This window comes from Acanthopagrus latus, chromosome 8 (assembly GCF_904848185.1).
Source record: "Acanthopagrus latus isolate v.2019 chromosome 8, fAcaLat1.1, whole genome shotgun sequence".
NCBI classification, from domain to species: Eukaryota; Metazoa; Chordata; class Actinopteri; order Spariformes; family Sparidae; genus Acanthopagrus; species Acanthopagrus latus.
Window position 1 is genome coordinate 1608386 of NC_051046.1, and position 23158 is coordinate 1631543.

The 23158-nt window shown below is 41.2% G+C and overlaps 1 protein-coding gene across 4 annotated transcripts in view; it reads right to left on the reverse strand.

Annotated features, from left to right (window-relative positions):
• The window catches only part of LOC119024247 (voltage-dependent calcium channel subunit alpha-2/delta-4-like), a 99225-nt gene that overhangs the window by 27423 nt on the left and 48644 nt on the right, over nucleotides 1-23158 (reverse strand). For all 4 annotated transcript variants that reach the window (XM_037106809.1, XM_037106810.1, XM_037106808.1 and 1 more), the window contains 26 exons: nucleotides 17905-17986; nucleotides 15137-15253; nucleotides 14422-14481; nucleotides 13231-13393; nucleotides 12977-13108; nucleotides 11855-11915; nucleotides 11072-11222; nucleotides 10440-10514; nucleotides 9580-9669; nucleotides 8734-8847; nucleotides 8331-8409; nucleotides 8040-8173; nucleotides 7758-7775; nucleotides 6875-6952; nucleotides 6569-6649; nucleotides 6289-6363; nucleotides 5983-6069; nucleotides 4987-5058; nucleotides 4267-4328; nucleotides 3577-3644; nucleotides 3341-3386; nucleotides 2180-2277; nucleotides 1897-1987; nucleotides 1603-1695; nucleotides 1195-1316; nucleotides 1038-1106 (listed from right to left, as the gene is read on the reverse strand). In XM_037106809.1, coding sequence (XP_036962704.1) covers nucleotides 1038-1106; nucleotides 1195-1316; nucleotides 1603-1695; nucleotides 1897-1987; nucleotides 2180-2277; nucleotides 3341-3386; nucleotides 3577-3644; nucleotides 4267-4328; nucleotides 4987-5058; nucleotides 5983-6069; nucleotides 6289-6363; nucleotides 6569-6649; nucleotides 6875-6952; nucleotides 7758-7775; nucleotides 8040-8173; nucleotides 8331-8409; nucleotides 8734-8847; nucleotides 9580-9669; nucleotides 10440-10514; nucleotides 11072-11222; nucleotides 11855-11915; nucleotides 12977-13108; nucleotides 13231-13393; nucleotides 14422-14481; nucleotides 15137-15253; nucleotides 17905-17986 — 2318 coding nt within the window. The remainder of the gene's footprint in view (nucleotides 1-1037; nucleotides 1107-1194; nucleotides 1317-1602; nucleotides 1696-1896; nucleotides 1988-2179; nucleotides 2278-3340; nucleotides 3387-3576; nucleotides 3645-4266; nucleotides 4329-4986; nucleotides 5059-5982; nucleotides 6070-6288; nucleotides 6364-6568; nucleotides 6650-6874; nucleotides 6953-7757; nucleotides 7776-8039; nucleotides 8174-8330; nucleotides 8410-8733; nucleotides 8848-9579; nucleotides 9670-10439; nucleotides 10515-11071; nucleotides 11223-11854; nucleotides 11916-12976; nucleotides 13109-13230; nucleotides 13394-14421; nucleotides 14482-15136; nucleotides 15254-17904; nucleotides 17987-23158) is intronic.

Genomic DNA, 23158 nt, shown 5'->3' on the forward strand with positions numbered 1-23158 from the left:
CAAGAAAACCACAGAGAAGATTCGAGGTTTCATCACCGACGTGTTCTTGGATTAAGACAAACAACACAATCATGTTTTTTTCTCACTTCAGGTCAAGTCAAGAAATCCTGCTGAAATCCCGGTCTGACAGGTAGAGCTGAGGAATACTGATTACATTCACATCTACTCCACTTCAGCTTTGTCTTTTAAATCAAACTAAAAAAGAACTTACGGGGTCATTTTCTCAAATGGTGAAGGACTTGCTTTATTTGATTCTCCTCATCGCTTTAAAAATCTGACTGAACAAGTTTCCATCACAGTAACATCAAAGTCTCTGCAGGGATTAGAGTCAACACACTGCAACTCGGGAGGAAAAAGACCTTCGTTCTTCCTGCTGACACAACGGATTCCTCAAGTGCTCAATAACAGAAAGGTAACGTGTACTGAAGGCTCGACCAACGTGTTATCTCTTTAAGCCGAGCATTACAACATACAAAATGTCACCTGCTGAATAACCCAAGATGACGACAACAACTCCAGAGTCATGCTTGAATGCACCTTCTTTAGATCCGCTGTCTGCAGGGTTTACCCAGGAACATTAAGACTTTCAGTCAGCAATTAAATAACACAGTCAAATATCACAGTTATACCAGCCAAAGTCTGACAGTTTGTAGAAGACAAGTGTGAAGAATTATTTATCATAATATAACATCACATCATGTCGCATTTAACAATAATTTCCTCAGAATAAAATGTATTAAAATCAACGAGACCTTGTCCTGGATAAGTGGCAGGAAATGGATGAATGGATCAACCAATTAAAACGATTACACTGATTTAAGTTTTTGCTAAAATCCTCGTTGTCCTGCTGTCCCAACAATGTCCCAACAATCACACCAACCATAAACATAACTGTGCTGTGATCACCCAACAGGAAAATAATAAAACAGCCTCAACATCCAAGACGTCCCACAGACAAAATAAATATTCCAATGTCGCGTTTGAAAAGATTTCCCAGTTTAAACGTTCTGACTGAGAGCGGCAGCAGAGCGACTCACCTCCAGCCATGGCCGTCTTTCCTCCTGATGACACCGTCACAGATGTTGTTGCTATGATGAACTTCACTCCTGTGGAGAGAAGATAAAACTCAGGATCAGCTCATTAGAGACACATATAATTAAATGAAAGAGCCACTGAGCTGCCGAGCAGACCGACCTTTGTCGTTGACGGGGTAGTAGAGGAAGCTTCCAGGCGTGTTTTCCACGGCCAGGCGGTACCACAGAGGGAAGTGATCGACGGTGAACAGGTTGTCTTTATCAGCCGGAGTCAGAAACTTCCTGTTGAGTAGAAGTTTAACCTCAGACAATATTTTACCTTGAAACTTTAAGCAGAAATGAACTGAACTGAATTGTTTTGTTTATCCCTGCACTGTAACATCGTGGCACCAGGATCAGAGCTGAGTATCGTCACAGATTGTCTGAATCGATTTGAGGTCCTGCTTTGATTTGATTTCTGATTCGATATCAACCCAGTTCAGGTTATTTCAGTGACGATCCTGTTTTGCGCCAATATGAAAGTGATTCTGAGAGAACTTGTGCTGTGAAGAGTACTTGGAATCATTACTTTGCCACTCTGGTCTCCACTCCTGCGTATCTTATGATCCTCATCAGGCCGGAACGAGTCCCGAGGAAGGCCGTCTCCACTCCGGGCTCCACCCTGCAGGACGCAAGGGACATCGTTCTGCTTTGAGTTCGTTTCTCTGATTATACTTACACAATTTTACTTGAGTAATATTTACAACACAAGACTTTAACTTTCAGTGTGGTATGAGCACTTCAACTGAGTTCAACAATCTGAATACTTCCTGTAACTTGGGTCTCAGGTGTTTCTAATCTATAATCTAATTCTAAATCTCACCTGTCATTGAGCATCAGGGCGTTCCAGTACGCTTCCAGTGGAGCCGTTACCACGGCGTCAAACAGCGTCTGCTGCAGCAACACCTCGTCACCTAGGCAACGGACAGACCAGGTCAAACAGGCCAAATTAACACTCATCATCATCATCATCACCATCATCATCATCACCCAATCCGTCCTTTCCCAAAAACAGCTCATCACCATAAGTCATTAAAAAGAAGTTGATATAAACCCAGTGTGAACACAAATGTTTGAAGTTTAGTAACATAGTGAAGAAAACCTACACTCGAGGTCGGGCTCCTTCCCCAGCAGGTAGCGGATGGCGGCCTGAAGCTGTGTGAACTTTCGGTGGGCGGGGTCGATGTCCGTCTCACAGTAAGTCCTGAGGTAAAGAGGATTATCAGCTGTCAGCCCAGAACGAGCTGCTACACAGAAACTGTGTGTAATAAGTTTGGAGCTGATTCTCAAAGTTTACAGGAAAAAAACACAAAACACTTTCAGTCTGATTTCAGGGATGAAGAAAAAATTTGAATCATGCAAATCCTGACTTTTGTTTTGCACTCATGCTTCAAAACCTGTTTGACTCCATCACTTAAATCTGATTCTAGTATCACCAGACCCCCTTAACAAATTGTCTGATTTTTTTAAAGCTGTTGCATGAAGAGAAGCTTAACAAACTTTGTGACACTAACAACAAATTCTAAATCACTGTTTAATTCTTTTAAATTCAGCATTAAATGTTTCAGCTGAAGTTGTTTGTCTCCTTGTAAAAAGTGTCAGTTTGTGGCAGCATGTCTGTACCAGCCTGTCTGCTTCTGTGTCTAAAGTGCTAAAGTCTTACCTGCCAACATTGATCAGCTGTTTGAACACACTGTTTACACTGATTTCACCATTTACACTCCATTTATGAAAGAAGAAACATGTTATTGATCTAAACATGTCACATGTTACAAAGACACTAAACAGGAACAATATAGGCGACTTCTTTGTCCCCGTGGAGAAAGTCCCCAGACTCCCTTAACAAATGTGTCAGTTTAGTGAGTTGTTGAGTTGGAGACACTTTATAAACTCTGTGAAACTCTGTCTCTGACTCATTCTGCATTATTTGGACCTTCTTGTTAATTCAGCAGATGTTCTTCATGAACTTCTTTCTGTCTTTGAGTAGAAACATGGAGTCTGTTTGTCTCAGTGATGGACGGGTTTATCTGCATATAGAGTGAGATGTGAGATCTGATCATAAGTGGTTACACAGGTCAGATGTTTACAAAAAGGTCAGAACAGCTTCTTGGACTCCCAAAACACAAAGATGACTTAAGTAGACTGATAATCCTTCTGCTGACGTGTTTGACTCATCCGAGCCTCCTGCACGTATAAACTGATAAAAAGTTGAATTGCTGAGTCCTGCAGAAATCTGCTGCCTGTAATATCAGTTCCTGCTCACGTACCACTCAGTGGCGATGCTGAGGTCGGGGGAGGTGAGATCATGCAGGCCTGCGGAGGAAGATAAAAAACACTCAAGTTACTTCACATGAAAACAGATAACTTCCCTTCAGTTTGAGGTTTGACTGTTCTATGCATGAATAAGCACATACATAACACTGTTTATTTTCTAACCAGCTGCAGCATCTGATACACCAGTTGATTTACGGTCTGTGCAGCAGGGAATTATGGGATATCTTACCTTCCTCCACAGAAACGTTTCCCAAGAACATCAGGCTTCCGTGACCCCTCGTCAGCACCATGCCGAAGCTGCAGAGACGCAGAGAGGAAAGAAACCTGTGAACGCTGATCGCATTTCTACTGTTAATCATATTCAATGTAAAATGATGCCCTCAAGTGGCCAAAGCACAGAGACACAATTAGATATACACACTTAAAAAACAAAGACTTCACAGTTTCAAGGGCCGGCCGATATACTGGATTTATCACGGGACAATGATATAATCTGATTTAAATTTCTTTAAAAATGAGACTCACACATGTACTGTACTTAAACATTTAAATCCAGTTCGATCTTCATCAACTCATCAGGGAAGTTAGTTAAAAACGAGCCAAGTTGCTCATAGAGAATATAAAAATATATTCAGGACAATGTTGAGATCTATGATATATACCTTCATATTCTGAAACCTTCTCAAAGGCACTTTATAAATGTTTATTTATTCTAAAAAATATACTTTGTGCTTCTGAATTTGAATTTCCTCTCCAAAACTACATGATGTCCCTTTATACAGGACAGGCTGATAAAAAAAAATAAAATAAAATAAAAAAGTTATATAAGCAGAAACATATGAGATAAAACATCCGTTTGACATCTTTAAAAACACTTTAAATCTTTGTAAAAGGCCTGACGGACAAACAGCTGATTTACCTGAAAGGTGTCTCATCAATGTTTGTGTAGAAGTAATTGTTGGTGAGGTAAAGAGGTCGTTTCTGTTGGAGGAGAACAGGAACATCTTAACTGTTCAGTCATTAATGAAACATCCAGTGAACAGCTGAAAGCAGCTTGTTGCCTTTGTATTTTCATTCAGTCTGATCACAGATCAGATCTCAGAATATTAAGTCTGATCTTTGACTTCAGTCTCATTACAAAACACTGACTTCTGTTAGCCTGAACTGCTAACCAGTCAACTGTCCAGCAGCTTGATCTAATAAATGCTGATGTCAAACTTCTTTAACTAACATGACTGATAGTATTTCAAAAGCACAACCAGCTATTTATCAACTGATGACAATCAGAGAGCTCTTCCTCTCTGAAATAAGTAGTTGGCAATTAATTTAACAAAAACATGAATGCCATCTACTTAAAATACAGATCTGTCCTGATATCATACAATCCAATATACAGTATGTTGTGTACCATTAAAGGAACCTAAATGACATCACTCCTTGTGTGGTGAAGACAGAATGACATCGCTCGATCAATACAATAAAATGAATAAAAATGAAGCGTTAGTTTACAGTTATTCTACTTTTTATAATACTCCAGCAGAGTATCATCCCTACCTGAAGATGAAAACACATTATTCATATTATGTACACACATTATGATACTGTGATTAAAACTATGTGAGCTGGTGGATTCACTCACTCCTTTATCCACTGAAGCTCTGACGTTCAGGCTGGTGCTGCCAGTCTGTCCCTTCACCATGGCTGTTCTCAGCTGTGAGGCAACAACAAGTTACAAGAGTTTCTTCTTCGTATGCTGGGTCCAAACAATGCGATATACACTTTAAAACTTAAAAATCAGTAATGAGGCTGTTTCTTTCGAGTTAGCACATCCAGAGGCAGCTCCGACCAGAGCCTCTGCTCAGGTGGTTCAATCTGATTGGGATGGACTTCCTTCCCTCAGAGGTTCTCCTGGCACATCCAGAACTCACTGGAGGGATTATGTATCTCATCTGGCCTGGGAACGCTACACGCCGGTCCAGATCACAGCTCACTGTCTATTCATTACCTGACAACCACAAGATGTCATCAGGTGGGAGGAGCTAGAGATCAAGTTCCAGGAAACACGGAAATAAACAAACATGGCATCTGCAGCGGTGTGTTTGATACTGGCTGCCAGCAAAAGAAGAAATAAAAACAACTGTGACCTTTTCTGTTTCTCTCACTCCTATTTCACTTCACTTCACTTCATCCTGTTAACAGTTTTAGAAGTTCTGTGCTCTTATTGAGCAAACGTCACCAAACACATAGAAACATCAGGTCCTGCTCGTCTCTGTCTGGACGTTGTGAGGCCTAAAGATGCAGGTTTGGTTGTCGTCCACCATGATTTACTACACAAGATAAAACCGTCAATTAAGCATCCAATGCTGTTTTTTGTTCCTGGCGGCCGGCTCATGGCGGGTTGGATCATTATCGGGCTGATGTTGTGTTTCTGAGCCTGGTTTAAGAATATACAGGTAGATTACAATATGTGGAGGGTTTCAGTCCAACACTGAAACACTGTTCATCCACTACATCTCAATTTGCAAGTCGAGATTCATCCGGTGATCTCAGAAAAACCTTTATAATTCTAACCTACGTGTGTGTGTGTGTGTGTGTGTGTGTGTGTGTGTGTGTGTGTGTGTGTGTGTGTGGTTACCCTCTCCTCCGTATCCTCCCACTCCACCTCACCCAGATCCACACTGTTGTAGTTCGGCTTCGGCTTCAGTTTCTTTCCATCTTTATACTGTCAGACAGAGGACACACTGTTACTGCGTGTGTGTGTGTGTGTGTGTGTGTGTGTGTGTGCGTGAGTAGTGAAATACTGTACAACTGTCCTTATAAATACTTAATACGCTCTAATGCACCCTTCAGTACACCTCTTACTTTAAATAGAGGTGCAGTGAATCAGAGCTGCTGCAGCTCGAGACAAACACGTCCTCTGCAGTAACGAGCTGGGACTCACCAGAGGTCGAAGGTCAGGATGAGCCAGGATGTAACCGTTATTAGTGATGAGGAAGGCGTAGCCGTGAGCTCCCAGCTGTGGAGGAGGAAGAGGAAGAGGAAGAGGAAGAAGACGACGACGACGACGAAGAAGAAGACGATGACGAAGACGACGATGATGAAGAAGAAGTAGAAACACATGAAAGGAGCGATGATATTTAGAGCTTTTATTGTGAAATCTGACGTCTTGTCTTTCAGTCTGAATTAAAAACAGGAAATTGAGCGGACAGGCCTGAGCTCACCATGTATCTGGGTGCCAGCTTCATCACCTCCATCAGGGGGATGTCAGAGCCAACCACACCCAGCAGGATCCCATGGGACAGCTGGAGAGACAGGCAGAAGCGTCAAAACAAGGCACCAAAATACTACTTTATTACATACAGTACAGTTTAATTTAGCGTTTGTCATGTGAGGAACAATTTAAAATGTAACAACAACATTTAAAGTGAAAAAAACTTTGATCTGTTGAGATATTTATGCAACCAGCTGATCTCCATTTTAAATTAGCAACACATTAGTATGTTTTATTAATGTGAGTGGACACCGACCGTTTCCTTCTTCTTGCTGAAGACGGGCATGGCCACTGAGGTCATCAGCAGCAGACTCTGAGCCTTGGTGTTGAAGAGCTGACACACAACAGAACATTCAACACAAACTCTGGTCATGTTTGTATAAAACACACAAGTAGGAAATGATGGATCAAGGATAAGACACAGCAGCACATCACTGTGGTTCAGTTTTACAGAATCATGCTGGACCAACTTACATCTGATTCAGTCTAACACCCAGTGATGTGAGGAGTCCCCTACACGTTGTGCTGCTGTTGTCGTGAGTCTCATCATTTTGTCTACATTTGTTTTAAAGCGTATTCTTTGTCTGTTGTATATTCTGTATCTGAGGTACTGTGATGAACTGCAGGTGGAGCTGTAGCTCTGTGTCAATATAAAAACACCCTGCTGGTAATAAATACTCCGTCACTACAGTCCAAACAAGATGTTCCCAACATGAGGGACATGTTAATATTTTACCTCATTTATTCTACTGGTTGTTTAATTCAGTGATTTTTATTCTGAAGTCCTGATTAGTGGAGACATTATTAAGTTTGTCATGTTGTTTATCATTATGTTTGTCGATCTAAAGTTACCTGAACCTTGTGGACAGATGAAGTATAGAGTGTATACTGAACACTTTTATCATTCAAGTACTGTTCATATGTCGACTTTCACTTTTACTGCAGGAACATTTTTACATGTTTTCACTTTTAATCAAATCTGACTTTTGGGTAATTTTCACAACTCTATTTATGAAATGTGTTTGATTAGTTGTGAAGTAAAACCACAGACATTTATCTCGATATACTGAAGGAGTCTAGGGCCAAACACATTAACTGTTTATCAAAAACTACAACTTCTTCTTCTAGTCCTTCTTTACCTCTTTGGTGTTGGGAAGCTGCCGGAGCGATGGAGGGAAAGGCCCAGAGGATCATGGGAGAATGAGTCGAAACACAGGGAGGAAGCAGACAGATGGAGTGAAGTGGCAATGATGACGATGACGATGATGATGACGATTATGAGGATGATGTATGTGCACTAAAGGAGCAGTTCACCACAAATAAAACACTTCACGTCTGATCAAATTAAGAAAGATGCTTAAAATACCAAAATAAATGATGAACTGCTCCTTTAAGCTCTGTGATTGGTCGGTTCGGCTCACCACAGTGTCCATGTAGGCTTCCGTCCAAATGATGTCGTGGTCGTGGTTGATGACCATCGGTCGGCTGAGCACGTGAAGGTACTCCATGACGTTCTCCTGCACGTCGGCCAGCGTGGAGATGTGTGTGTAGTAACCTGAGAACACACAGAAACACACAGGTGTGAGTGCTGGTAGGAAGACAGGTGAGTACACACACACACACACACACACACACACACACACACACACACACACACACACACACACACACACACACACACACACACACACACACACACACACACAACTGACCTTTGTTGTTGCAGGCGATCCACTTGGTGTTTTGAGCGAAGGTCATCTCTCTGCCAATCAGGTAGGTGAAGACTCGCACCTGAACAGAAAAAAATACCTGTTCACACCTGTTCACACCTGGTCACACCTGTTACTGGTGCTGCAAAGACCAGATCACTCTTTGTCCTCAGAGAGCGACTACCAGCAACACTGGACTCAACATGAGTTTACTCATTCATTTAATCTATGATTGAGACGTGAAACAGAAATGGTGATCCAGACAGAACAGCACTGTGGACGTGAGGTTTACAGGGAACCAGTCCAAACACTGATGGTGTCTTTGTTCTGCAGCCATTAAACACTTCACGTCATACTGAGGAGGGTCGGGCACTTCTCTACCGTCCAGTCTCAGCTCGGTTCTCACCCTGCGCTCAGGCCAGTTGAACTCTTCGAAGACGGACTCGAAGTCCTCCATGGCTCCGTCCGTGATCAGCATGATGGCCTGGTTACACATGCTGCCCTGACCGTTCGCCCTCGCCTGTACACACACACACACACACACACACACACACACACACACACACACAGTTTATACAGAGAAAAACCTCTGAACAACTTCTTAGACTCAGCTACACTCTGTTGAGACATACAGTGAACCTCAAAACTCAAACTCAAGGAATAAGTCATATGTTATGCATGAAGAACATTTTAAAAGCTTCAAAATTCAACAAATACTCATATTATATACATGACACATTTAAAACATCTGGCAGGAGTCAATCGCAACAACAAAATAAAACATTTCGAAATAATTTAGAGATTCAAAGCAGCATTAAGAAATTCAAACTGAATATTTTGATTATTTACAATATTAATGAGGAAATGATACAAACACAGAAATATGTATTTTTTCGATAAGTGAATAAACCAGCTGTTCTCAGAGGAAAATAAGGTCCCAGAACACTGAAGACAGAATGGTGGCAGGGTCCGCCAGGGTATCCAGTTAGTTTAGTCATCAAAACTTCAGGAAGAGATTTTTCTCTTCTGATTAAAACGTCTTCCTGACTGGACATTTTGTTTTGTTAGTTTATCTTGTGGAATAAACCTTTTATCACTTCTCAGTATATTTGTATCTGCCACCTTTTTGTTCTCTCTTTGTTCCTTTTAAATGTTTTATTACAAGTCCAGTGTGCTCAGGATTTATGATGTTTTGTCTCATTTTATCTTGTTTCTTGAAGAATCTATCTGGTGATCATTAAAAGACTCAAACCTCATTGAGGATTTTGAAAGCTTCCTTCATCGCGTTCTTGATCTTCGCTTCTCCTTTAACGTGCAGCTCGTCCACCAGAATCTTAAAGTGCTGCGAGAGGAAGAGACAGACAGAGAAGTTGTCATCATGAACAGATCGTACCGTGAAGACATGAAGATGGTTTTATTTGTCAACATTTTAAGGACTTTTGTCGTAAAAAACACAGAAAAATATTGTTGCAGAATTGGTGTGACCATATGAAAAACCTGATGGCTGAAGCACTGCACTAAGAACGGGCGTTACAACAATTTAACTACAACACTTTGCAGCTTTGCAGCATTTTAGAAAGTTGTTTTAACACCCTGATCACATGACTGCAGCAAAGCACTTCAGCCAAGTATTGATTATCAATTATTATGCATGTGTAAGTTCTATACAGTACATAAATACATGACATAAATTAGATTCCTGTTTTCAGATTTTATCAAAAATGTGGGCGCTTATTCCAGAACTTTGGGAAGAACTTTCCCCAGACAGGATCAGTTTGGGTCACTGAGTGAGGATGTGCTGCTCGTCTCACAGTCTAAATCTTTGTATCAGTGTTGATGACACTGCTTTGGCTGAATGGACCCTTTTACCAAATCAGAATCCTAGAATTAACCCTTTAACCAAATCTGGATAAAAAGTCTCCATTGTTTGAATGGCTGAACTCATATCGGTCCTCTAAACACACACAGCTCGGCCAATGTCAGTCCAAGAAGTAGGCCAAGAGGTTGATCTGATGATGGCATTAAGGGGAATCCTGCCTGTGTGTGTGTGTTGATGGCAAAGACGCCGTGTCAGCTCTTTAAACCTCCATGAAGCAGATAATTAGATCTCACCTCTCTGTTGTCCAAGTCAGCCTGGACCAGAGTCCCTCTGAAGCACGGCTCCACGTAGCGAACGTAGTCCGTGTACTGCACACAGGAGGAGACGGTTCAGTGTCTGGACCGCAAGCAGGACTATAAAACTACCAGAGCACGTAATGTAGTGGTGGAATGTAACTACGTAGAAGCTCAAACTGCACTTTTAATTTACTTCACTACATTACTGACAGCTGCAGTTACTTTATGTTAAGGTTTTTCTACATAAATGTGAAGATTTGCTGCTTTTCCCTTGAATGTTTTAAGGACTTGAATGTATTTTTAATAATGTTTATAATTTCTACAAACCAAACGATCAATCAATAAACTGAGAAAATAATCAGAGATGGATGAAAACACAGAATGAGAACCTGAAAACATGATGCTGGGCCACAGCTGTCACTGTCACGGAGGCATGAATGTTTCAAAATGAGTTCCATCTTCAGCCTCTTTTTAGTTTTTGTCTTTCTACTGCAGAGAGCGTCCCGTTTTATGTAAGCGAAATATTCTTTAAATAAACAATCTGATTAATTCCTCCACCACTGCAGTAATGTAACACCGTGTTGTCTGCTCGTTGAAATACGTTCGTGTGTGTTTGTGTGTTTTCTCACAGCGATGACATTGACGAAGTCGTTCTCTCCCAGTGTGTCCAGGATGGTGTTGATGGTGTGTTTGGCGATGGTCATCTTCAGTCCCTTCATGCTGCCGCTGATGTCCACCATGATGATGATGTCTTTGGGAGACGTGGCTGCCTGGATGTACCTGAACACAGCACGGACCAGAATTCATACACTGACACACTTTTTATTGCATTTATCAACACAGAGAGAGCTGAAACCTCCAACAATATCAATGGTTATAAAAATAAATAAATGAATAAAAGTTATATAAGTGATCAGGTAAAATAAAGAGAAAGTTCAATCAGCATTTTTTCTGTTTCTAGACTGAGCTATCTCCACATTATTGATATGAAAATGTTAAAATGTGTCACTCTTGAGTTGCAGCGACTTCCAGCAGATGCATGCAGCAGCTTTTCCAGCTCAGCTGCAGTAATGCGGCGTGATGATGCGTTCAGGGACATATGCAGCTCTCTGGTATTATTTAGAAATGCATGAACAGCCACATATGGTGCCATGTGGGCTGCAGTGACCCGGCCAGCTAAGGAGCAGCTTATCGTCTTTTCCAGAGGATCAGGACTCTGGCTGGCCGCTGCTCAGTCGACACACAGCCAGCAGGACGTCCGACTGACGCTCAGCGGCACACAGGAGTGTTTTCCCTTTTTGTACAGCTCTCATTTCTCTTGTAATGTTGGAAATAGAGACACTAGAGACAATAGAGACTGACTGCCTGCATCATCATGTTACTGTTGTAAGAAGCTGTTTGACTGAACTCACCAATTTCTGTTCCTGCAGTCAAAAGCTGCGACACCGTTGGAGTCTGGAGTCCATTTAATACCTGCGGGAGACACATGGAGTCAGACACTGTTAAATCATCACAAACTGAGCATTTCAACACATTATGTTCTCAGCATACATCAGAAATCTACAGCAGATTCATAAACATCTTATTTTGTTTTCTCATTAAATGATGTTGTAATTTTGACAGAACAAACTGTCTTAACATCAGCTGGTTCACACACGGTCGTGTTCTCAGTGAGAGAAACACAAAGAGCAAAATTATAAATAATAACAAAGTACCATGATACTGTGATTCTTGTGTTTACTCTGTAAAAAACAATAATGTCCAAAACTCAAAACCTGTTCTTTAAAGGGCAACTGCACCATATTTAAACATTAAGTGTGTTAACAGGTCTCGGGAGCCTTTTGTGCTAGTTATTTATCAGAAGTAATCCCCAAGAACCTGTAAACACACTTTACCGTAAAAAAATATCTGACTTACCCTTTAAAGTCCAACTAAAGTCACATTTAGCTAATATAAAAATAATCTGCAATTGACTTTTAAATGTATTGTTAATAGCTTTGATATCATAAACATGAAGAATCCCAATAGTTTTCATTCGCAGCCTTTGAGTGGGCGTTTCTGTGTTTGTTCATGTGTCGAGGCTTCACCCACACAAACAGACAAAGTGAACAAACTCGTGCTGGAAACGGTTGTTCATCAGCCACAGGCGGGCCGTGTTCTGTTCACAGTGGGGCTAAAGAATAAGAACCACACCATTTAGCATCTGAACTGACCAGAATGGTGTTTGTAGGTGAGCTGACCAGCTAATTCGCTCAGATGTTCTCAACCTTTTAGACCACAGATATCACAGATATAAGTGTGTGAAACTCCGGACTAACACTGTGACGCTGAAGTTGCCATTATACGTCAGTGGAACACAAGCAGGAGACGTCAGCAGCAGCTTTTCTGTAGGAAGCTGTTTATAGTGTGCAGCTCTTTTGTTTTTCAGCTGCTGTTTGGCTCTGTGGGATCGTGTCCCGCTGATAAAATGGTGTCATTACTACTTTACGTAAATACAGTATGGAACAAAAACCAGAGATGACTGTGAAACTCACCGGGGTAGATTCTGAAGAACCCGGTGGAGCTGCCGAAGTACTGCCAGGTGAGCGTCGGATCCTTCTGGTAGTTACTGATGAAGACGTCGTTTAACGCCTCAGAGTTATAGATGGCGTTCAGGATGTTTGGATCTGCAGAAACAGAAACACTCTGAGTCAGATCAGAGAGCGAAGACAAGCTGACGTGACCAGAAGAAACAGTTCTGATCGAAGCTGTTGTTGTGAAGTGTTTGGGATGTGAAGCGACCTCTGACCTTTGTTGTAGACGTTGGTGGGAACCTGGATGTCGCTCTGCACCACGTTCACCGGCATGTTGTTGAAGTGTTCGTTCTCCTCCAGGGGAAAATCTCCGCCCAGCTCCAAGCTGTTCCCGTCCTCGTCCACCGTGTTGATCATCATGGAGTTGTAATAATCAAACTGACGGGAGACAGAAAGAGGAGACGATTTCAGCCTCAGTTAAAATAATATTTTCTATTATTATTATTATTATTATTATTATTATTATTATTATTATTATTATTATTTTCATAGAAAATTATATGAAAATTAGATTTTTCAATTTGAGAATAAGTCAGGTTTGTTTCTGAAAATAGGTTTTCAAATTGTTTGGGTGGTTGTATTTTCATGTGTGGTAACAGATGAGATAAAGGTGTCAAAAACTACCTGTGGACTGTTATTTAACGTGTAAATAAAATACATCCCCTTACCGGCTCTGACAAAAACAAAGCTGATGTAAATGGTTCAATAATATTTAGTCAGAAAGTTCAGAAGTTACATTTAATTTTTACACCTTTAAATTAACTGACAACACGATGAGATCATATATTTTAGTGCTTGTATATTGTTAATAATTAGCTCTACTGAGCTGTCGAGTGAATCTCATCATTTAAAAAGTTCATATTGTGTCTCAGCATACAAATACAAAACTCAACCAGATTTTCCAGAAACAGTTCAGAGGTTCAGAGGTTCCGAGTCTTCAGATGAACCACTGTCTGATTCTGCTGATTTGTTTTGTACAACTAATAATATCATTGCAGTAACACAGCAGTAAACAAACACGATGTACTTCAGTACAGTCCTCTCATGTTTGGTTTTCCTGTGTGTGGTCGTTTGTGTGTCGACCCAGTTTCCTCACAGGATCAGTGAAGTTTGACCTGGTCTGAATTCAGGTGTCAGCTGAAGCTTTAAAGGTTCAATCTGCCGACTGGCCGGCAGCTAAATCTGATCTACACACAGTGAGCACGCTAATTTTAGCTTTCAGCTGAGGCAGACGAATTACAGATTAGACTGTTGATGGATTATCTAACTTTAGCCGGTTTCATTTCTCTGCAGGTTTCTTCAGGTTACAGTGTAAAGTAAAGTAAATACAAACTAACAGCTAACAGCAGAAACTGTCTCCTTTAAAAACCAGCTGTCAGTTATCAGGACAAAACAAGATCACAAACCTCTAATGTGGCGTTGAAATCATGGTACAGATCAGCATCCTCTGCAGACTCTGCCAACCTCTGAGACAGGAAACAGACAAGGACAGGAAATCAAAGTCTGTGTGAGTCTTACTGAAGGAAATGGAGAATAAAAATGTGTATCATGTGAAGGCTAATCTGTCTGTGTGATCTGTCAACACCATTAAAAGCAACAATTTCAAATTCAGCTCTGTAAAATGAAGTTGTCATCATCATCACAGGTTACATAAGAACCAGAGCTGAGAGCAGCCACAGCAGTCAAACCCTTCAGTTCCTCTCCACAGTTTCGTGTCCAACATGTGTCTCCAGTGTCTGACACAAGGAAATGCATTTCTTCACAGACAGATAAAAACACCACATCTATCTTAAAAAGGTCCTAAATGCCAGGCTGAGCACCACCAGTAGTCGCAGTTGAGACCAAAACAACCGGCCGCTCTACCTCCGCCGCTCTCAGCAGCAGCAACAGCTGTTGTGACGCAGAGGAAGCTTCCTCTCAACAGACGCACACAGATGCTTCATACGGAGGTCAGACGGGCTCTTGATTGGTTTGATGAGACTGAATATTTTGTGAATCGTTTGAACACTGATGGCAGAATGGAGAGGCTTCCAAAGGCTAAAAGGTCTCTGCTGGTCTGTACACGTGGTGGATCCATCCTGTACAAACAGGTTGAGCTTGAGGACGCCTCCTCGTCCTTACCTTCACTGACTTCATCTTGCTCCCCAACATCCGCTCGATTTCATCCGAGTAATCCTTCACCAAGTCGTCTCCGTTCAGCTCCACGATCTTTACGATGGACTCGACATCCTTCAGTTTCTGAGAGCGAACAAGAACAGATCTGGTTTCAGGGGGACTCCTGAGGTCAAAGTAGGATTTGCAGTTAGCGGGGAAACATCAGGGTTTATTCTTGTCCAAATAGACCTTTAGGATCTTTAATAAATATATACACACTCACTGCTTGTCTCGTCATTATTAAACTGAATAATCTCAGAATATGATTTGTATCAATGTCTCCAATGTGGCATAAAATAGGCAATTTTTTTTTTAAACCTTTCTGAATCGAGACCAGAACCTGAACCAGTTAAACTAGGTGAAACTGGTCTGGTGTCTTTGGTGCGGTAACGTGGAGATGTGTGTTTTCTGTTTTGTTTACCGCGAGGCTCTCTGAGGTCATCAGGTCACTCTCTCTCGAGCTGGGCCAGCGAGCTGAGAGCGAGGAGCGACGGAGCGGTTAGGTTATTTACAGCTGAATCCCTCAAATTAACTCGTTCACTAAGTCCAATTATTCCAAGCAACCCAGTTACTGAGTGAACACATGAGCAGAGCCAAACATTTAAAGACACCTCAGCAGACGACTCTGAACACAGTTAGCACTGGTCTGTGGACTCCTGAATCCTGGAGTTTGGCATCACAGACATCAGAGTAAACTGCAGCTGGTCACATTCCATTACTGGCTGTTCTTGACTTGGAGATGAAGATTTAGAATAACCAACAATCAGTATTTTTATCGGCCATTAAAAACACAGCAGAATGAAAAAGGGTTTGATTTTGATCAGCTTTACTTCAGCCGATACGATCCTTTAAAACTCGCACAGCTGGCCTCTGATTCTCATCCAGAGGGTCGGCTCGGGACATTTCTAGCTGTGGTCGTTTCACATAAATAGATTTTCCCAAAACAATAGAGAAACCTAAGTGACACAGACGCACAGAACCAGCGAGTCCAAACATATCGTGGAGACGAGACTGTGTTGTTGTTTGAAACTAAAGGAGGAGGTTGGTGTTTTTGGAGGCAGACAAACTGCAGGCTGTCTGTGATGAATCTAAATCTGACAGATAAATGGATGAATGTCTAAAATCAGAACAGGCCACAAATCCTGACGCCGGTAAAGAGGGCTCGGTCCTCAATCTGGGCATTACCATGATCCCTGTGTGTGTGTGTGTGTGTGTGTGTGTGTGTGTGTGTGTGTGTGTGTGTGTGTGTGTGTGTACTGCCTGATAAACACACGTAAACATACTGACACAGAGAGACACTATCGCACACTCACAAACAGACGCACACATTTCGCTCTGCAGTTTCAGCTGCATTTCATTAGTTTGATGATTATTTTTACTTTTAAGATTACGTCACATAATTTGAGGCCTCACAGAGACACTAATCCAAAACAAACTGTCATCATGCTTTAATATTTAAAAGGGGAAAAGCAGCTATAATTTTTTTTGTATTATTATTTTGTCTCGCTGGAAGTGTTTTAATAATCCTGCATCTCAACTGAAAGAGTCATATTTTAATTCTGTATAGAGCCTTTTTTTAAAAAAACATTTTAAAGTAATAATGAGTTGAAATCAGTCGAAGAAGAAACTCACAGAAACAGGAAACTAAAATGAAGCTTCTGGTTTCACTGGAGGTTGTTTGTCTTTTCTAGATTAAAATAATTCTTTGTCTCTTTCTGACTGATGCCGACTGAAGTTTTTACAACATTTCACAGAAAAACAGTTGACAGAAACTGAAGTTATGAAGAAGGATCAGCTGCTGCTCTCAGGATTATAAATTCTCTTCTCAAAGTTCTCTTTTAAAGATTTCCTCATTATTTCTCATCATTGAATCACAGGAGTCTGATGTAACAATGCTTCAGGTTTATGCTCTGATTGATGATTCAGTCAGTTTGGTGAGAACGATGGCTCTGGTTACTACACTACCCATGAGCCTCGGCTCTGGAGAAGAAGCCAGTCAGAGGTAGTGATTTCAGAACGAGTCCAAGGATTCAGAATCTAACAGTAAATTAACTTTAACGTCCAGTGTGAAGGATCGAGTACAGAAGCCCTGAGGGGCCAAATGAGAATCTATTTAATCCGCTGATCCATTTTTTTTTTAATCCTGAATTGAAACAAGTTCTTTGTGTTTGTGTGTTTATGACTTGTGATCTGGCGGGAAAAAGGTTTATCCAGGATAATCATAATATAAAAATAAAAGATAAATAAGGGAACACAAAGTTTTTTTGTTATGATTCGGAGAAAAATGAGTTGCTCTTTTTCCTTCTCTGGAACCAAGTGATTTTGCACAATTAAAAAGAAAAAAATCTGTTTATGGAACAATATCAAAAAATATCTCATTCACACACAAATTCTACTAAAACTGTTTCTTTTCTGCTGAAAACATTTTTTTTTGATTGCTGGAAGTTTTTTATTTCATGTCTGTCGAAGTCTTGAAGAGCTCCATCTAACAACGTCTCTGCCAAAAATTAATACAATGATTTTATTTTTCAATTCATCGTGAAGTTTTACTTCAGAGAGGAGAGGCGCTCAGAGCTTCATATCTCTGTTGATTCTTATTCAGTCGACTGACATCCTGAAAAATGTGCAAATGTAATTATTTTACACAGCAGCAAAAGTCCACATGTGGACCATCTGCAAGAATATCTGCGCCTGCAGTCAGACTTTTACATTCTGCTGGTCTGCTGTCTGTTTACCTTCTGCAGCAGCAGAGAGCCGGAGTATTTGGTGGTCAGCTCTCGAAGCTGAACAGAGAACACAGACGCCCACTGCTGCACCCTGAAACACAAACAGCACACACAACATTATTGATAACTGCAGAAAAGACAAATACACAACAAGGAGATGCTGCATAAATAATGTGACGGACACAAAGAATCATTGAAAACTGGACTCAGGCGGTAAGAACAAGAAGAAAACTATTACAGGTCGTTTCACCTTCTGGACTGTCTGACTGGATCAAATGGTTTCAGGTGTTAAGTTGAACCTTTTGTTAAATAAACCTTTTTTAATGTTAAACTGTAATGTGATGTATTGACAGCAGTAGTAAAAATGGTCATAGTCATGTCGTCATTGTAGTTAGTGTGAAATAAACACTTTTGAATTGAGGTGAATATGAAGTATTTATAAAGGCAGTGATGGTGGAAGTCGGGATGATAAGTCGTTTGTTTATAATTCTATGAACTGTTTATCTCTTCTGCTTCATCTCACCTGTGCTTCTTACAAGTTTCACTTTGCATTATTCTCACTATTACTGTGTCAAAATGAAAACTGTCTTCGTGTTTCCTGTGTGACGTCATCACCTCGTCACTGTCATCATGTGCTGAGTTTAATAAAGTTCGATTGAAGCAGGTGACACATCTCCCTCAAACAAAGTGTGTGTAAACATGTGTGTGTATGCGTGTGTGTGTGGGGACGTGTTGTTGATTTGAGTTTGGGTGTCGGTTGCCGTGGCGACGCAGCGCAGCAGCGGTGTGTGTTACGGCAGAAAAAAGGCCGTTAAATATGACAGTGATGAAAGAGATTTAGATAATCTGTTCTTCATCTGGGTCACAGCAGAGAGCTGCAGGTGTCTGCTCAGCACAAACTCACAAAACCACTGAAACACAACAGAAACACAACACACACACACAGTAAGGGAGCTCAGCTGTTGCGCAGGTAGTCGAGTGGTTAGAGCTCATGGCACAAACGCAGTGGACGCTGGTTCAAATCCACCTGAGGAACTTTACAGCATGTTACAGCCTCATCGCTCTCCTCTTTCTGATCTATCCACTGACAAAGGTGTCTACGCCTCAAAAAAAAAACCTTAAAATGGAAAAACAACGATGAGTATCTATAGTTACACATGTTTAATCACAAAGAAGTTGTTGGAAGGCACTGAGATCGAGGACTCTCTTAAGAAGAGAATGAAGCTGTATTGTTTTTAACCTCGTTAAAAGGTTTTTTCCAGTATGGAACATTTTTTCTCAGTTGAATCGAGGGTCTGAGGACAGAGGATGTTGTTCACTGTACAGATTGTAAAGTCCACTGAGGAGATGTGATTGTGATTTTGGGTTATATAAATATAGATACAGTTGATTTTATTTAATTTGTGAGGATGAGGACTTCCTGCTGCGGGAGGTCTTCTCTTTGTTTCAGAAGAAGAGGGAGCGTTCTCTCAGATCAATGGACATTTGAAACAAATGTGTTTAAACTGAGGTAACCTGACACACACACACACACACACACACACACACACACACACACACACACACACACACACACACACACACACACACACACACACAGCAGGACTGTGTGTGTTTAATCAGCAGGAGTTTATTGATCCATCTGTTCTGGACATTAATCCTCTCAGTGCAGACGCACAAACTCACACTGGAGCTGCAAGGATTTCTTGATTAACTGATTAATCTGCAGCAAAAATTAGCTGCCAAATATTTTGATAATTGATTATCAGTAATTAGTTCAGTTATTTTAGAGCAGAAATGGAGGAATGTGCTGCTTGTCAGTAGCAGCTGTTAGCTGATATCTGGACTTCTGGTTGGATAAAAGAAACTTTTTAAAGATGTTTGATCATGTTGAGCATTTGTTCAACATTTGATAGACTCAACAATTAACTGATTATTTGTTTTTAATGAACGGCAGAGTAACTGTTGTTGACTCATACGAAAGGCCGACAGCTCTCATTACAGAGTTAATTACAGAGAGTCTTCTTACTCCTCTCAACCCTTCTGGTTTTCTCTTTGTTTCTCTTTTTAACGTACAGCAGTAACAGGACAAACATCCATTCTTCTAAACTGCCAACACAGCCGGAGCATTTAGTGCAGAGTGTTACTGTCAGCGTGGAAGTTATCTTTACAGGTATTGTTTTTGGCGTGGGCGGCCTTTAATCTCGATGCAGTGCAGCTGGAGACGGGATTCATACACAGATTTCATTGCTTTAAGACTGCGATGATAATAACCGATAACTGTTCTCTCACTGTGTTGTTGTTTGATGCAGAGCTGATGACTTGTGGAGAGACTGAAGTCTGGATTCTCTTGTTTATATTTACACATTTCATCTGGTGCCACTTCAACTGAAGCGTCCGTAGAATCCCTCTTCTCATTCATTGTCTATGGAAGCAACCAGGTAATGCAAAACCTGAAAATCCTGTGGACACGTATCACGAGGATCAGACTCAGTATGAAGCTGATGAACCAGGTTCAGGTCAGTCTGGAGCAACGGTCCTTCACACTGCTCACGGTTCTGTGTGGCCTCAGCTCTCTGAAGATTTACTGTGTAGTCTTTGATTTCATGCTCAGAGCTTCAAACATCACATCCCACACAGCGCTACTCTGGGAAGCCTTGGTGTGGGACGTGACGTGTGGTTCGTCCTCTTACTTACATAAATATATTTACATGGCCATCAGTTCTGATCTTTAGATATTAATCTTCGGTCGAAGGTGCTGTTTGTTACCTGCAGCGTCTTTCCATCTGTCACCAATTTCAACTACAAATGTCCAAAAAATTTAATCCTCCATCAAGATCACCTCCAAAATCTAATCAGCTGATCCTGATCCTGTTGAGGCTGATTTGTCAAACAGACTGACGGCGAAGCTGACTGGACACAAAGAACACAGCCGTCATCTCATTTCACCCCAAGTTATAACCAACAGAAGGAGGTCAAACAGTCAGCAGGGGAGCCGTCAACCTGAAGTACAGAGATGTCATGAAAAACTACAGTTTGATCCATATTTTCCTCTTCACTTGCATCTTGTCACTCGCTGATGAAGGCAAAGTGCTGAAACATGTTTGTCTGCCCACAGTAGCATTTTAAAAGAAGAACTTTTCTCTAAATGTGTCGGGTTTTTGCTCGTTGTTGATTTCAGCCACTTCCCTGCACGGCAGGCTGCCACCAGGTAACTGCACAGCATACAGTATATCGAAATATCAAATGCAACATATTGTGGGATTAGAGCACTTTATCATAGACTGAAGAAATTCAGATCTGGTAAATGATGACTGTATACTACGCAGATTAAAATGTAACCGTATTAACTTACTGACCCCTTTTTTTAATCATTGTTTTGGCCTTTCGACAGGACGGTTGAGGAGAGAGGACATGCAGCAAAGTCACGTTGGTTTCATTTTTGGTTTTTTTTTGTTTTTTTAGATAAACCTCACGGTACACAGCGGGGTGCGTTTACGTTTCTAGCTCAAATAGCTTAAAATGGAAGGTCTTCTCTTTATTAACCCGTTGGCACGGTGAATCACCGTATCCGAGCTCTTTTAATGATGTAATCTTTTTATCTTTCACAACTCAGATGCTCAACTCAGACTGGACTGCAGTGATTGTGATCAGCTGTTCCACATCAACAACATCCAAACTATGTTACTTTCACTTTGTATTCAGGGCGTGTTTGTGACCAGGTGACATGGTGATCTCTGTCCAGGCCTGCGGTCGTCAGGCGGGTGGTGAATGTGGGTCAGAGTAGAAGGTGACCGGGCTGACGGAGGGGGGGTGGAGGGGCAGCGAGCCATGCTGGCCACACAGATGGTGGTGGAGGAGGGAGAGTGTGTCCTGCAGGGAGGCCGACTGTAACTCTGCCTGACAGGTTCATGCTAATGAGGCTGTTAGTGTGAGCAACTACAACAGGAGGAAGACTACGGCACCACCGGGACTGGTCGACAGGTGAATTCTGGGAAGGGCAGCTTGAAATGTGGATGAAAGAACTGAGATGGATCACAAACATTAATGAATGTTATTTTCTTTAGATTGAGGGAATCACTTTATTTTATATGACAAGAGAAAACTTAACAACCTCGATACTTTTGGCTCCGCAGCTTCAGCAGATTTAAACTTAAAAAACAGCACATAACATCTTTTTAAATCGATTGGGATCACCAGGCTTCCAGGGACTGGGATTACACCATTTTAGAGTGAATTTATTATTTGTCCTATTGTTTCTTTTTTTCTCTTTAAAAGCATTACAAAAGTCCCCGGCTAGTTCAGACTTTAGTGACAGAGTAGGTGGAGGCCGCAGAGCCTGATGCTCCAGATATTAAAGAAACTTCAAGTTTACAGTTAAAAAGAAAAACAATGAGATTGTGAGGGTTAGTGAGACACACAAGCTCACCTGCATACGTCATCGGGACAGGTAGACCGTGTTTGTGTAATTACTCTCACTGCCAAAGTTTAACTCTAAATCTTTTTCCGTTGCTATTAACCTTTTTTGGGGGTTTAGGAGATTTTGCTTTTTTTCGGCTCAGTTCTTCTGGTTTAATATGTTTATTCTGTTTTTGAGACGAACCTGGACATTGCGAATATCTTTTATAACTATATCAAAATATTATGAAAAAAGGTAGATATGATGACATCAGCCTCAGCCTACACTTTCACCCACCAAATAAGTCTTTTTCGTCTTTTTTCTAAACTTTTTCCTCCCTTCTATTTTCCATGGGAATAATGAGATATAAGTCCAGACATGTCCTGGTATGACATCATCAGAGAAGCCTTTAAAATCCCAGGTTAGAAAATACACCAATAGAAAAACAGTGAGAGTGTTTTAAGAAAATAGGTGGCGACTCCTCGAGATCACTATCAGTCTAAAACCAGGAGCCCTGATCTGAATCGAGTCATTTAAGACTTCTGACTGAAAAAACACGATAAACTCTGTTGCAGCTGATTCTGCTCATCTCCTACAGTTTCCTTTGAGTAATTTTTGACTCTAATAGCTGAAGAGGTGTTTTTCAGAAGGTGTTGGAACAGGATCCAGGATCCAGACTCTGGCCCAGTTCTGGGTGTCTGAGATCCAACGAATGCCTTGTTGTTATTTATTTATGGAAAACTGTTAATATGGACTCGAATAACTAGAACAGACGGACTGACAGCTTCTGACAGCATCATAAAGGATAAGACTCGGTGGTGGGGTTAAAGTTAGGGGTTGACATGTTGTTTTTCACGTTAATGT